The 16,033-nt window shown below is 32.0% G+C and overlaps 1 protein-coding gene across 9 annotated transcripts in view; it reads right to left on the minus strand.

The window, feature by feature from the left end:
* ths (thisbe) overlaps positions 1-16,033 on the minus strand; it is a 481,670-nt gene that overhangs the window by 121,322 nt on the left and 344,315 nt on the right. For all 9 annotated transcript variants that reach the window (XM_067771239.1, XM_067771235.1, XM_067771236.1 and 6 more), the window contains one exon: positions 14,740-14,863. In XM_067771239.1, the coding sequence (XP_067627340.1) occupies positions 14,740-14,863 (124 nt within the window). The remainder of the gene's footprint in view (positions 1-14,739; positions 14,864-16,033) is intronic.

Consider the following 16,033-nt stretch of genomic DNA (forward strand, 5'->3'; position numbering starts at 1 on the left):
TAGGCTTTGCATATGATCTTAGAAATTGTGCAGCCCCGCGCTTTTGTCCACGCCTTTCCTACTTGATGGATCATGTGCAACTCCTGCCTCCTTTTGATTTCTCCCAAGTGAATTGGGACGTCTATCGTCGACTCAGCGAGTGTTGCACCCTCCTTTGCCTTTATATGTACATAAATTCGTGTAAATGCTGTTAGTGGTTAAGAATGCATACACCTTTGAAAAATATTTCTTCGCAAAGAGTTGTAAACGTTTCGTTAAAATTCTTAAACAAAAGTTAAATTTTTGGTATATATGTATGTACATAAATACCAATGTTTGAGCCATATATTTGTATGCAGCGTATGGACTACGAAACCACTCCTCGCACTCACTCACTCCTTTGCAGGATAGCATCACAGCAGCACGGAGAGTGAAGTGGATCAGGGAGCGATCTACTCCAACCACTTCTATTCACTGTTCGATTTGCCTGAAATTTGGTGTATTCGTACCCTTTGCATAGATTATTTTTACCGATACTTATTAATGATGTCAAAGAAGTATAACCTCTCACGTGCGTACACAAGTACAGACATCCATTTTTTCACTATTGTTTTAAGTCTGCCATAATGGAAAACTTTCGCTTTCGTATTTGTTAGCTTTACAAACTACTTAACAAATGACCCTGCTTAGCCTAACTTTCACCTCTTCGTACCCGTTTTTTCTTCTAGGCGCGCTTGTTTACTACTGTATTCACTGCCATGATACCGAGTGAGTATTACTTATGCTCCCACTGCGCAGTGTCATCGTTATATCGTAGACTGCTAGACATTCAGTTATATCATTCTAGTGACAAACTATTTGCTATCCTTTGTGCGTATTCTTTGCAGTACAGTGGAATGTATGTATATATCTAGACTGCCACTAGATGATGATCCATAGTACGGTTGGGATAACGAAAAGTTCGCCGTGAAGGGTTTGGGGAAGTATTGTCGATATTGATGGTTCTTTGCAGGATATAGATCCGGTACGTTCCGGTAACTAACACTATTAAGGTACTCTTAAGGTCTAATTGGCAACAAACACTCCTGCAGTAATTTTTTTCTACAATATACATCGAGCCCTATGTGTGATTTTAGTGTAACCAACAAGGGAATAACTGCAGAAGAAAGCATTTTAAGTGCCACAAATAGTTCCAAGAAAACAAGTTGAGATGTTACAACAATAGGTGAGATAACGTAACGTTTTTCTTAACCAGTTTCCTTTGAATGCTTGGGGTGGCACCGTGAAGCCCTTCTCCTCTACAATATTATTTTTTGGTTACACTAGCTTTGGACTGTTATGGATCAATATGGTGTGTTGTATTTTTTTGCATTGAATCATGATTTATTCTCGCGAAAAATATCGATAACAATTGACAAAAGATATCGAAATGATATCTAATGTTATCGAAGTCATGGCTCTTGTTTACTAATGCAGGCGTAATAGACATGTCCTGTAACCATCAACGCTTCAACTTTCTCAGTGATTATAAAGAATGAAAAGAATTAAAGCTACACATGAGTAAATTCAAAAAGACCTAAAAAAGTTAGAAAGTGTGTACCATGAAAGAATACAGCAATGCTAGCGTCTGACTGCCGCTTTGTGTTCATAAAAATCCCCAGAGTATAAACATGTTTGATGAAGAAATTAACGTTTCATTCTGACGCCATCAAAATAACAACGGCAAATAGTATAATACCCCTATGTGTCTTTTGTATGTTTTTATATTGTTTATTTGATATTGTTGTAATAATTAAATATACACAGTTGCTGTGGAAAAGAAGGTGTTGATGTCGAGTTGTAATAATATATAGTTACGATTAGACAATAAAGTGTTAATGTCTGTGCAGTTATTTGCTTTAAATTTCTACTTTTGGCTGGAAAATCCCGCAGTTGGTAGAATATTTTATTTGCTGTTCTCACGGAAAATGAAAATTTAATAATAAATTAATGAATAATTTGAGAATATTCAACTGTGGCAGCAACCTTGATTTTTTGGTGGTGTACATTTTAATCGCCTCTTACGATAGGCATTCCTACCGCAGGAATATTCGTAACACATTAATCCGCTCGAGGTACTGCGATTTGCTTTTTACATTGTCCGGTCACAATCATGATTAAAAATAGCAGCGACTTTGTAGTTACAGGCACAAGCCACGCGCTTAATATATCGATACAACAACAACGCCTTTAAAACCATTACTTTTTAGAACAATATTTTACCAATTTCTGTTTAAGGCCACATTATCTTGTTGCTGGTCTTGGCGCTCCAAGCTTTGTTTTAGGTTTGTGCGCCCTCTACTAAGTTCTTAAGAACAAATGGAAGCTTTTATTTTCACTTTAAATTTAAGGCTGGGAGTTTTTCCTCGAGCATTTCCAGAAATATTTGAAGATTCTGGAAACAAGTGTATTCGTGAATGAAATAAAGTCTGCGATTTCGTAGCGAATTCAGAACGTATAATTGTAATTTAGTTCAATAAAACAGACCTTTAATAATCTATATTCATAACACCTCTCACATTTAGAGTCACGCTTCTGTAGTGATGCTTTCTTTATTTCCAGCTGTCACTTAACTTTTGTGGCTTTGCTTGTGTAATATTTGTGCTAAATATTATTGTGTTTTTGGTTTATTTATTTATTGTTATTTCGTTCGAACGCACAATTGATATCAACTTAATGAAATGCCAGTTTTAGTACTTGCGGTTTCTATAAAAAAATCGTTTAAACGATATAATTTGCTAGCTTAACGAGCGGATTCCGCACACCTGTTGGGAGCGATATCAAAATATGTCAGAGTAACGCAACCACTTACGACAAATCGTATTGTTTCCTGAGATATCTTTCGGTTATGAGTTGAAGTCACTTGAAAAAAAATTTTCCCAGGATTGTTACTGTTCTCGGAACAGATCACCAAGTGAATAACCAATATTGAAGCTTTAAGGCGACACTTAAATGTGCGGCATTATCACCTTCGAGCACTTAATTGTTGGTCTTCAAACATACATAAACATCAATAAGAATCAAATCATGACAATCATAGAAAATTATTGTATTTGAAAGTAAAGAAATACAATTTTAGAAAATAAAATTGAAAAAGCATGTAAAAAAAAAAACAACACAACAAATGCTGTCATAGAAGTTCAGCGCTACAACCAATTTGACATGAACAACAACAATAGAAAAGAAGCCAAACAAGTAGAAATGCGATCAACAAGCAAACGATCACCGAGGATCAACAATCAATAAAAAACAAGCGAGAGCACTTTGAAGCTCAGCGCTTCTATTGTTATTCAAATTTTAAATTATTTTAAGAAAAAACAAACTCAGTTAAAGCAATAACAATGAAAATAGTAAACGAAATAAAAAGAGTTTGGTCGACCGTAGATCGAAGTTTTCATTAAAACTCAATGAGTGGCACTTGACGTTCGGTAGCAATATGAGAAGGTTGCATAGCGTTCTACAAAATACTACAAGTAAAATACCAGAACAACCAAAAAAATGGCGCTTAAATATTTTCAAAGCATTGTGTGTATGTTTAAACAATGTACGTATGTACTCGTATGCATATAAACAACACAAAAATAGGTTGGAAAATTAATGTAAGAAACTTTGGCTATCAATATTGATGATCAATATGGAAGGTAAAAAAAGTAATGTAATAGTGATGACTGTAATTTTCAAACACAACTAAATGTAATAGACTATACAAAAATATTTATGAATACGCATTTGTATGTATGTATGTAAGTAATTTATTTATTTTGAATGAAAAAAAAAAATGAAAAAAAAACGCTGTGAAGGTAACGATCGCATCGTACTGCTGTTGTTGTGGCCCTTAACTCATTCAACGAGTGTGGGAAATAAAAATAAATGCTTTTGTTTGACACTTGCTTACTTTAAAAAAAAAGCATACATATGTATGAAAATATTTGTGCGACAGTGAAAAGCCAGAATTCAAGTGGGGACACAAATAAATACATAGCCTTTTACTTATGGCCATGTAAGACTTCATTGAGCTTGAAGTACACACACAAGTACCTTTAGGTCTGATTGAATATATTTGGCCCCAAAACCCTAATTCAGTAACGCTTATTGGTATGTGTGCCAATTGTTGTATTCGATGTCAACAGTGGCTACGCGCAAAGTGATCAGCTTTATAAGTGATCGTTTGTTTAGATTACATTTTATTTGTGGCCAGTCTTTTGAATTGGTTTGGCTATTCAATTGTCATTCGATTAGTTTTGGAGAGTGAACTACCGCTTGGATGGTATTTTGATTTTTCTAATATATACCTAATGTATATAAAGTAATAGTAGCACTGAGTACATTTTTATGATTACTCAATGGTTAAAATAAAATAAAATAAAATAAAGTAAAATAAACTAAATATAATATAATAAAATAAAATACAATAAAATAAAACAAAATAAAGTAAAAAAAAATTTTTAATAAAAAAAAATATATTATAATGCAATAAAATAAAAAACAATAAAATAAAATTAAATCAAATAAAATAAAATAAAGAAAATAAAATTAAATTAAATTAAATAAAATAAAATAAAATATAGTAAATTCAATTAATATAAAATAAAATAAAATGAATGAAAAAAAAAATAAAATGAAACGAAAAGATTAAATAAAAATACAATAAAATAAAATATAATACAATAAAATATAGTAAAGTAAATTAAAATAAAGTGAAATAAAATAAAGCAAAATAAAAAAAAAATAAAGTAAAATAAAAGACAATAAAAAACTAAAATAAAATAAACTAAAATATATCATAATACAATAAAATAAAAAACAATAAAATAAAATGAAATAAAATAAAATAAAGCAAAATAAAAAAGAAAAAAAATAAAATAAAAATACAATAAAATAAAATAAAATAAAATAAAATAAAATAAAATGAAATAAAACAAAATAAAATAAAATAAAATAAAATAAAGTAAATTAAAATAAAATCAAATCAAATAAAATTAAATGCAAAAAATAAAATGAAATAAAATAAATTAAAGTGCAATAAAATAAAATAAAATACAATAAAATAAAGTAAAATAAAATAAAATAAAATACAATAAAGTATATTATAATACAATGAAATAAAAACAATAAAATAAAATGAAATAAAATAAATAGTATAAAGTAAAATAAAATATTATATAGTAAATTAAAATAAAATAAAATAAAAAAATAAATAAAATAAAAAAACAATAAAATAAAATACAATAAAATAAAATAAAATAAGATAAGGTAAAATTAATTAAAATAAAATAAAACAAAGTAAAATAAAATAAAGTAAAATTAAATTAAATAAAATAATAAAAAATGAAATAAAATAAAGTAAAATAAAATAAAATGAAATAAAATAAAATAAAGTAAAATAAAATAAAATAAAATAACATAAAATAAAATACAATAAAATAAAATAAAATTAAGTTAAATAAACTAATATAGAACAAAATAAAATAAAGGAAAATAAGATGAATTTAAACATATAAAGATAAATAAAATTAAAACTCTAAAGTAAAACTATATAAAAAAATACAATGAAATAAAATTAACTAAAATTAAATAAAATGAAACAAAATAAACTAAAATTAAATTAAAGAAATAAAGTAAAGTAAAGTAAAATAAAATAAAATACAATAAAATGAAATAAAATAAGATAAGGTAAAATTAATTAAAATAAAATAAAACAAAGTAAAATAAAATAAAGTAAAATTAAATTAAATAAAATAATAAAAAATGAAATAAAATAAAGTAAAATAAAATAAAATGAGATAAAATAAAATAAAATTAAGTTAAATAAACTAATATAGAACAAAATAAAATAAAGGAAAATAAGATGAATTTAAACATATAAAGATAAATAAAATTAAAACACTAAAGTAAAACTATATAAAAAAAATACAATGAAATAAAATTAACTAAAATTAAATAAAATGAAACAAAATAAAATAAAATACAATAAAATAAAATACAATAAAATGAAACAAAATAAAATATAATAAAATAAATTACAATAAAATAAATTGAAATAAAATAAATTAAGCAAAATAAAATAAAATAAAATAAAATAAAGTGCAATAAAATAAAATAAAATACAATAAAATAAAATAAAATATATTATAATACAATGAAATAAAAACAATAAAATAAAACGAAATTAAATAAAATAGTATAAAGTAAAATAAAATAATATATAGTAAATTAAAATAAAATATAATAAAAAAATAAATAAAATAAAAAAAAAACAATAAAATAAAATACAATAAAATAAAATAAAATAAGATAAGGTAAAATTAATTAAAATAAAATAAAACAAAGTAAAATAAAATAAAGTAAAATTAAATAAAATAAAATAATAAAAAAATAAAATAAAGTAAAATAAAATAAAATGAACTAAAATAAAATTAAGTTAAATAAAGTAATATAGAGCAAAATAAAATAAAGTAAAATAAGATGAATTAAACATATAAAGATAAATAAAATTAAAACACTAAAGTAAAACTATACAAAAAAATACAATGAAATAAAATTAACTAAAATTAAATAAAATGAAACAAAATAAACTAAAATTAAATTAAAGAAATAAAGTAAAGTAAAGTAAAATAAAATAAAATAAAATACAATAAAATGAAATAAAATAAAATATAATAAAATAAATTACAATAAAATAAAATTTAATAAAATAAATTAAACAAAACAAAATAAAATAAAATAAAATAAAGTAAAATGAATTTAAATAAAATAAAATGAAATAAAATAAATGAAATAAAATAAAATCAAATAAAATAGAATAAAAAAATAAAAATATACAAAAAATTAAAGAAAAATGAAATAAAATTAAATTAAATAAATGATATAAAATAAAATAAAAAAAAATATATATATATATTCAAATAAAATCTACGCATGTACACTTCTTCCTGAGTATGTCCAAAAATCCCGTTGCTACTTTTTGCATCTCTAGTTACTCCTGCACTACTATTCAACTGCTTACCACTTTCATAATGCACACGTCTGTTTGATATTACTGCCACCAGTGTTGTTGCAGCTTTTGTTGCTACACTGACCGCTATAGGTAATATCGGCATATGCGCCGTTTTCTCTTCTCTTTGAATCGCTTTTATTTATTAAATTTTATTTTATTTTTTTCGAAATATGCTATCACTGCTGCTTTTGTATGCTTTGCTTATTTTCTTCCTTTTCATTTTTAGCTCTAATATTTGCTCAAATAGTTTTCATCGCCCTTTAGAGCTCTTTTTTGTTTACCTAGAAAATATCGATTGCTCCACCCAGTCACCTTTGACGGAGAAGTGCATGTAAAAGAGAATGAACTGGATGAATGGGTTATGCATTGCCACCGAGTTTTGTTTACGCTACACGCTTGCTCTCCCGCTTACCGCGCGCTGTTCGTTCACCTTACTATTTTTTAACAAATTCTGTCACTTCTACAGATCTTCAATTGCTCTTTGCTGCTTCAATGACTTTTTGGTGATTTTCTTTTTAATGAAGTGTGTACTTCCTTTCGTTGTTGTTGTTATTGTTGTTGGTTGGTTGACTTGTTAATTGATAAATAGTTGCTTTGCCATTGCTTGCTTTCAATAGCCCTTTAGCGGCTGCCGTAACAGGTTCAGTGGTGTTTTTGTTTCTTTTCATATTTTTTATCAACTGAATGAGTTTTTTTCTTCTTTTTAAGGTATTTTTGAAGCGTTTTTTTGTTTGTTGATGTTATAGTTTTTGTTGTTACACTTATATGTGATTTCCCAGAAATGTATTACCACACCGATAGTTCGATATTCCAGTAATAAAAGTAACTTGAACTATAACCCAAAATAACAAAACATTCTTAATATCTACAGCTATGTTCTTATTGTTGTTGGCTTGGCATCGTTTGCCCACTGTTTAGTAATATTCTGTTATAATCATTGTTCATAATGTAGGTGCTAAATGTTTTCCACATTATTAACACCTCTTTATGGCCCATTGTTGGTAGTTAAACAGAGAAAAATTTATAATGAGAGGAAAACGACGAACCGGATACATATTTTTCGTGTTGGAATCCAACATAGCCCCAAATTTTTGCCTTAATGGGAAGCGATAGTTTTTAAAAGCGTAAAGATTTGGGTATAAATAGAGTTTGTGATATGAGACATAACTGCGAAACATTTAGGTGCCGATTAGGCAGTTCTTGCGTAATAAGCAGGAGTTAAATTCTATTATTTAAAAAATTTACATTTTGAACCTCTTTTTACTACTTGACTTAACAAACAAGTAGAAAACGTTTGTCACAATTGGATGTAAAGTGTTTGCCTTTTTGGAGCTTCAACACAAGTGTCCAGGGAATATTGAGTCCAAAATTCACTGCAATCGCAGGCCTAGGCGACATAAATGTTTGTAATGGCTTAAAAAGTTGTGGCTGAAGAGGTGCCAGGTAAAGTTAAGTTGAACTGGCCGGTCAATAAGACCTCACATAGACTGAATATTATCATAGTTTTACCAGAATTTGTTTGACGATCAAACGTAAGAACCCCAATCAGTTCCTGGCAACTGGACTTATGTTATAGAATAATTCCGTCCTCTTGGCAAATACAAGAAGTTTTTTTCGAGACGTTGCAACTCTGCTGCCACTTATAGCTGGAGTCTTGATACGGCGGGCACAGGACACGATCACAGAACGTGCTCAACCGTTTCTTTTTGCAGGTCGCACTTCCTACATCTGCAAGGCCTGACTTATAAGGATGTGATGCCAGAAGGCAGTGCCCAGTTAGTATGGCCATCGTGAGCTTTAAGTCTTCTCTATTCAGAGGTATAAGCCACTTTGTGAGTCTAATATCGTAGGATTTGCTCATGACATTAGAAATTTTGCAGCCTCGCGCTTCTGTTCACGCCTTTTCTGCTTGATGTATTATATGAAACTCCTGTCTCCTTTGATTTCTTACAAACGGTTTGGGACGTCTATAGTCGACTCAATGTGTGTTGCACACTCCTTTGCCAACTCATCGGCGTTTTCGTTACCTTCAATCCCTTTATGGACGGGAACCCAGTAAAGATGTATGGCTCGGCCTGAGAGAAGTTTTTCCAATGCTTCTTTACATTCCGAGATACTTCTTGATAACTTACTATTTTAGATTATTGCCTTCATCGCCGCCTGACTATCAATATATATTTATATATATTAACACTAGTACGGTATTAGATTTCGCGATATGTTATGGCCATATGGTCTGCACTCAAGCCGCCGAGGCCTTAATCCTGCTTGCAGTGCCTAGCAGGTGGGACGTGTAGAATGGCATGCAATGCTGCTGTCGTGGTAGTTTTTAGGGCTCCCGCTATGCTAGTCATTGATAATCTGCATACCCTCTGTAGTTTTTTGTTATACGTTTTATTTTGTGTGGTTGTCCACCAAACAAGAACCCCTTAGTAAAGTATGGGTTTGACAATTTCAAAATCAAAGAAAATTCATTGACAAAGTTGAGGTGGCTTGACCCAGTAGTGTACCAGCCACTCCCCAAACCTATGGAAAAGTTTATCACAGCAATAGTGTGGCTATAAGCATATATATGTATCTCTAGTGATAACATGAGATCGCGCCTCGTCAACTTCTACCTGCTTACTGATCCGAGGCCCACTCTTCCATAAGCAGGCTGCAAATGGCTACCGGCGTTACTCTTGTTCGCAAGATATCCACGTGACAAATGCCAATGTCGGTACGATCGACCTATACTCAGACATGCAAAGACTGGAGGAGTCAAAGAAATCGTCCCCGAGGCAGTCGGGAAGGCCTTGAAGCTATTGGAGCATACCGTATTCCCCTAATCCTTTGTATAGTTGGTGTTGTCCGTTGATTTTAATCAAGGCTTTTCAAATTAGAAGTAATGCCTGGTGCGTTGCTCTTGGAAAACATTCCATAGGAGAGAATCGGTTTGATCGCCATATTTATAGCAAAGGAGGGAGCTTCCCTAGCTTTATACCCTTTATTAAGCTTCCATGATAGCTAGCTGTTAATTGCAGTTTCAGTGTGTCTAACTTGAGGCTACGTCGAAACTCAGCTCACACAAATCATTGGCGGTCACATGTTAAACGAAGACACATTTTTAATGTTCCGAGTTCGCTTTTACGACTACTCTTTTCTAGTGACATTGAGGATATGAGTGCCAAGTTCAATCACAATATGGTCATTTAAAGGCAATTAATAGCGCAGGAGGCTGGATAATTTTTTCGAATAGAAGATGACAGACCGATCCTGGAAAAAACGGGTTGGAGTTTCATACCTCTATGCGCTGGGGAATCGAACGGTATGAGGTTACCGCGCGTTTTGGCTATTGAAATACCGCAGCTGCAATACGAGGTATTAATTATATTTAAGCCCCCTGTATATCGTAGTTAGTTTGCCCAGTTTCTTCTCTTGATCATTCCAAGAATGATTGAGGCTTCCTTTTCCCTATATCTACGTCAAAGTACGCATAAGAAAAAGTAAGAATGATAGTTAGAAAAGAATCGTAAGAGCCTGCAGGGGCTGCGATTCGACCATAGTACCTGAAAAGCTGGCAATCATTGCCTTATGAAGTTCTGAATGCCTTCATAGTCTCGAACGGTACACCGAAGGGCGAAAGATCCATTTGGGCAACGGTAGCAGTGTTATGAAAAGGTAACAGAAAGTTGGTGACTTCAAACATTATTTCAAAGATGAAAGACAGCAAAATTTCTGTGCGTAGTAATGTGAGTAAAGTGAAGACGGATTTAATCTGGTTATTGGCGTCTTCTCATAGGGGTGCTCCTTCTGATATTCCAAATAAGGCGAAAATTCTACAAACAGTTTTCAAATCCTGGTAAAACCGGATTTCTTAATGCACACTCGAATTGCCAGTCACTTTTAGGACAAAAGAAAACACATATAAAAAACTTATTGACATTTCATATAACACTAATGAGCTATACAAAATCCGGCTTAATAATAATAAAGGAATCTTTAAAAATACCGCCTCTATTCTTTTATTATGAACTCTATTATGCAGTTTTACCATTTTTTCCTAAGAAAAATTAATTATTCATCGCATAAACAAATTGGGATTATCCAAAGTAAATAGAGGATTTTTCAACCATTTACAACGCCTCTGAAAGGAAATCCCTCTAGAAGAATCAATTATGCAGCTAGTTTCAGTTAAAAGCAACGCTTGATTTTGTTGTAATACAAAAGAAAAGTGCCGTTAGCAACAACCAAACCAACCATGGCAAACAGTCGGACAAATTAAAGGCATTGAAACGCAAAAATTGACATAAAGACTTTTCGCACATCAGCATTAGAGTCAAGGCGGAACAACTGAAACAACAACAACGTCAACCTATGTCCGCTATTATTTGCTGATATCTACAAAGATGCAGTCTTTTACATTTTTAGTTTCGCAATTTGCGGGTTTTTCCATTTTTAAGGATAACATCTGCACCTGTTGCTGTTGACCAAACGAAACAAAAACAATTATCTTGTTGTTGGTGGCGCAATTTTTGGGATATGAACATCAAAATGGGTCCTCTTTAAATTTCTGAGAATTTCAACAATCACCGACAAAACAATACATTTATTACAAAAGGTAATAGAGATAACAGGATGACCGCATAAAGAAATAGCAACAACAAGTCAAATAAGTAAATGCAATGCAACAGAAGGCACATACAGCTGGCATTGTTACGTGCAGCGCGTGCTGCACATATACACCTACAAACACGCACTAAGTAGAGGAAGTTATTTTAGTGCAAAGCACCCTTTTTGTGCACGTGGGCACACACTATTATACTTACATTAGGCTGGGCAAAAAAAAAAATATTTTTTCCCCCAGTGAACGAATGAACAGGACAGCCAGAGAACGACACCGCGGCAACTGTAAGATTTATAGTAGATACCTCAATGGCTTAACGGGCTTAGAATATTCCTCCCCGTTAGACAGTCGCAAGCAAATCCATCTCTGTCCTACAGTTTTACACCTGTCATGTCTTTTCGATGCGGAACTCGGTCCTCTCTCCGTCCTCTCTACTACTTTCTACTAAAGTGGGCTTGTCACTATGTCACCAGTCCGCTCTGCTGGTCTGTTGTGTAGACGCAGCTGCCAAAAAAAAAAAAAAAAAAATACTTGGTATATATGTACTCCTTCCAATTTGAGTCGATGTAATTTTTAATTTTTTCTACAAGCTCCCGAGACGCTTTTCACGACAAAAAATCGCTGCCGACTGGTGACACCGGTTGTAAAGAAACTTTTTAAGTATTTTGACGTTGCTTTTTATGGGGGACCTTGCTCTCTTGCTATCTCTGCTTCATACTCTTCTAAAATCTCAAATGCTTGTACTCGCCTGCATACAGAGCTTTCAACTACATTTGCTTTTTATGTTTCCCTCATCGCTTGTGGGAGTTTGAAATTTCCTGGCTTGCGACACTTCCTTTCTTCCTTTTTATTAACTTAATTATGAGATTCTGAGTGATTTATCGTGGTCATTCGATCACTTGTCCAACACAGCAGCTGGGGAAGAAAAATCGCCGGTCATAGCAGCGCCCCTTGCTGTAATGCCATGGTCAGTTCCCAAGGTAGCCTTGAATTCGGAAGAATTTATTAAAATGCGACCGATTATATCGCCTCACCATTGTAAACTGGTGTATGTACTTAAAAAAGAGCCTGCTTTCATGGCTCTATATTGAGGGATATTGTGGTGGCCTTGGAAACTACCACTTTCCAACTGCCTCCAATCAAAGCTTTCAACTCAACCATAACCTCGGATGGGAGCTCTCTTACAGACCAAGTGTTGAGCATGCACCAGAATGCCTGGTCCTTGGTTTTAGAAGATTACTTTGCTAGGCTAATTGTGGTCTTCGTGACTGTAAAGTCTAGCACCAGCGCAATGTAGGAAGTTCTATGAAAGGTGAAGGCGACTATAGCGAAATTTACTATAGTGGCCAGGAAATGCAAAGCGAAAGAAACCTCACTGCAAGAAACGACGTGCACTCCTTTGTGTCTCTGTGATACATGTTTCAAAAGGCCATCAGATGATGCGGCTGATGCCATTAAAGACTTGTTTAACAATAAGGTAGAAAATACATACGGTTTCTGGCTACCTGGAATGCACAGTTGAATATGTAAAAATTGTATTCTGAGAAATTTTCGAGTACAAGAATTTCAAAGGACGCTGAGTTTTACACTCTACAAAATAGACTCAAATCTTTCACCCGACACCGTTAAACATTAATATTTTTTTCGAAGGGTGCTAAACCTTCATCATCAGTACGCTTTAGGCACGCTGCGCTAACCATATAGCTATACAGCGGTGGTTTGTTTGACTGACAAATCGCTCCTCCTATTCCTTCTTACCAACTATATTTATTCAGTGTTGCGCCATCTGTTGCAAATCGCTGATAATGCTGGATTTGTTTATTGTCAATTACTTTGTTTTTGACATTCCCAAGTGCTCATGGTTTATTAAAAATTGTTTTTGTTTCTTTATCGGCCTATTGATAAATGATTCAAGGTTCGATTCGAGCTCAAGGCCAGAACAAAAATTTTTTTCTAATGTAAATTATTGTTATTTTTTAATTTTTCTAAATTTGAAAAATTGTATTTTGTTAATGTTATTAATATTTTTCATCAAATTCCCGACAGTTTTAAGTTTTAGTATAGGATTTAAGGTCATAATTTGAGATAAATGGTAAATAAAATATATTTTTGTGGACAGTCTAATGTGCATTCATGCATAGAACATATATATAAATAATAATGTGTATGATACTGGGTCACAGGGAAAGGACAGCGCGCAACAGCATCACCATTCTGCTTTCCTCTGCGGCTGCATATAATTTTGTTTCGAAAGAATAAATGAAAGAAAAAGAAAAATGTGACAGATGTGCACAGCTGTTTTTGTGATCATAGCTCGTGTTAATTGTTTGTTGTTGTTGTCGCACTTTTTCAAGGTTCAATTTCGATTGTCATCCTGATCATGTGGCGTATAAAATTATGTCAGGGCATGTGACAGGCGTTGTGCGGACACTGCACTGTCGGTGGGCTAAATAATACATGGAGAGTTCATTAAGGGTTTCGTGGCCGAATTTTCACAAAAAAACCAAATACAAACTGCACTTTTTGCACTTCCAAATCCAGTTCAGCTGAACTATTAAAATAACGAATTTTTAAATCATAGTGAAAGAAGAAAGTAAAAAGTCACTCCTTACTAAAATAACCAGCTGAAAAGAGTTTTAAATATATTTAAGACCAGATTTGACTTATACGACGCTGTGGCTTCACTCACATTCACATTCGCCTATATATTATAGTAAATAATTTATCAAGGGATAAAGATTTATTGGCACACACTGAGGAAAGTGAATGCTCTGTTATGATACAAATTTTGGTCGCACGAAAAAAAAAGTGCTTTGTTACATCGCTTCGTGTTATACAAAATATCCCGTTGATTAAAAATCAATAGAACTGTGACTTGAACTAAAGCTCTGGAATGGATACTACACTAATTTATGAACTGCAGATATATCTATATTATTACATTTTGCGAAATAACAAAATCACTTGTTTAATACTTTTTGTTGATATTATAGAAAATCGATGATCAGATATCATAGAAAACTTATCATATGATATTTTTTAATCAACGTATGATATACAGACGTATTTTTAAACTATAACAAAGAAACTACTATTTCCATTTTTTTTTTTAACTTACGTGTCTGTGAAATGTCTGTCACTGAGACTGTTCCTTCCGCAGCTACATGTATGGCTTTGTTGTGTGCACACTGTGACATTATTACATAATCTTCTACTGTACATAATGCACCCGAAATCACCACCTGAAATACAAAAAATATGCAACCTTAGACATCTGAATAACTAGTTATTTGAAGACATTGTTAGGACTTGAGGAACTGTAGAAGTAACTTTGTTTTGATACTAAAAAAAAGGCAAATAGTCGAATCACTCTCATATCAACAATCTTTCATGTCTTTGACACAAGAACAAGTTGAAACTGTCGAGTTAGTTCTTATCAGAAAATATTCAAGTTCAAATAAACACTGGTAGCGTGTAAGTCCAGTGGCGAAAGAGGATCTTACTATGCATCTTTTTTTATTGATGTAGAAGATAATTGATAAAACATCTTCAAAAAATTCATATCAGCACTTTTTATCAGTTAACGTTTTGATGATAGCGCTGGAGAAAAAGTTTATGGGAAGAAGCAGATAAAAACGGGCGTCGTCGAATAAAGGCAATTCCAATCTCATTGAAATATAATGATTTGCTGTATGAGGGAATACAGAATATAAGTGTAAGTGTAGTCACTACTGTGTAGCATAATGTACGAGCACTGTCCGCGGTAGAGTTGATATTAGCGAAATCCGACAGCATATCAAGCAAAAAAATAAACCGAAGATATATGTATAAACAAAAAATTGAAGCGACACAGGAAAGGAAGTAAAAGTAAAGAAGATGAATCAGAAGAAGAGGAGGAAGAAAAAAAAATAGTAAAAATGTCGATTACGATGTTTATTATAATAACGATTGTTATGGTTATCGTCACGGTAGTGAAGCCAAGGCAAAAATAGGCAAGGAGATGAAAGGAAAGGGAATAAAAAGGCCAGAGGAGGAAATAAACAACGGAACCGAAACCGAAACCGTATGGCGGGCTATCAATATGTTATGAAAGTGTTAACGGTATTTTATCGAATAGTTATCGCTTTGCTATCGACGAGATAGGGGCGTGTTATCCATTTCTTATTGGCGAATTATCGGTTTGTTAACGGTGTGCTATTGACGATAAGATAAACGAATTATCGCATTGATATCTAAAGCTAGCTATTTATAATCGAAACATAGCCGACTTGTTATCGAAGTGTTATCCATTTGTTGTTGAAAAGTTATCGATTTATTAGGAAAATTTATGAAAAATGTATAGGTTTGTGATCGATTTTTTTTTGAAGAGTTATCGTTTTGTTATCAGAGTGTGAAAAGTTAACAATTTGTTT

The sequence above is a fragment of the Eurosta solidaginis genome, chromosome 3 (genome assembly GCF_040869045.1).
Source record: "Eurosta solidaginis isolate ZX-2024a chromosome 3, ASM4086904v1, whole genome shotgun sequence".
In the NCBI taxonomy this organism is placed as follows: Eukaryota; Metazoa; Arthropoda; class Insecta; order Diptera; family Tephritidae; genus Eurosta; species Eurosta solidaginis.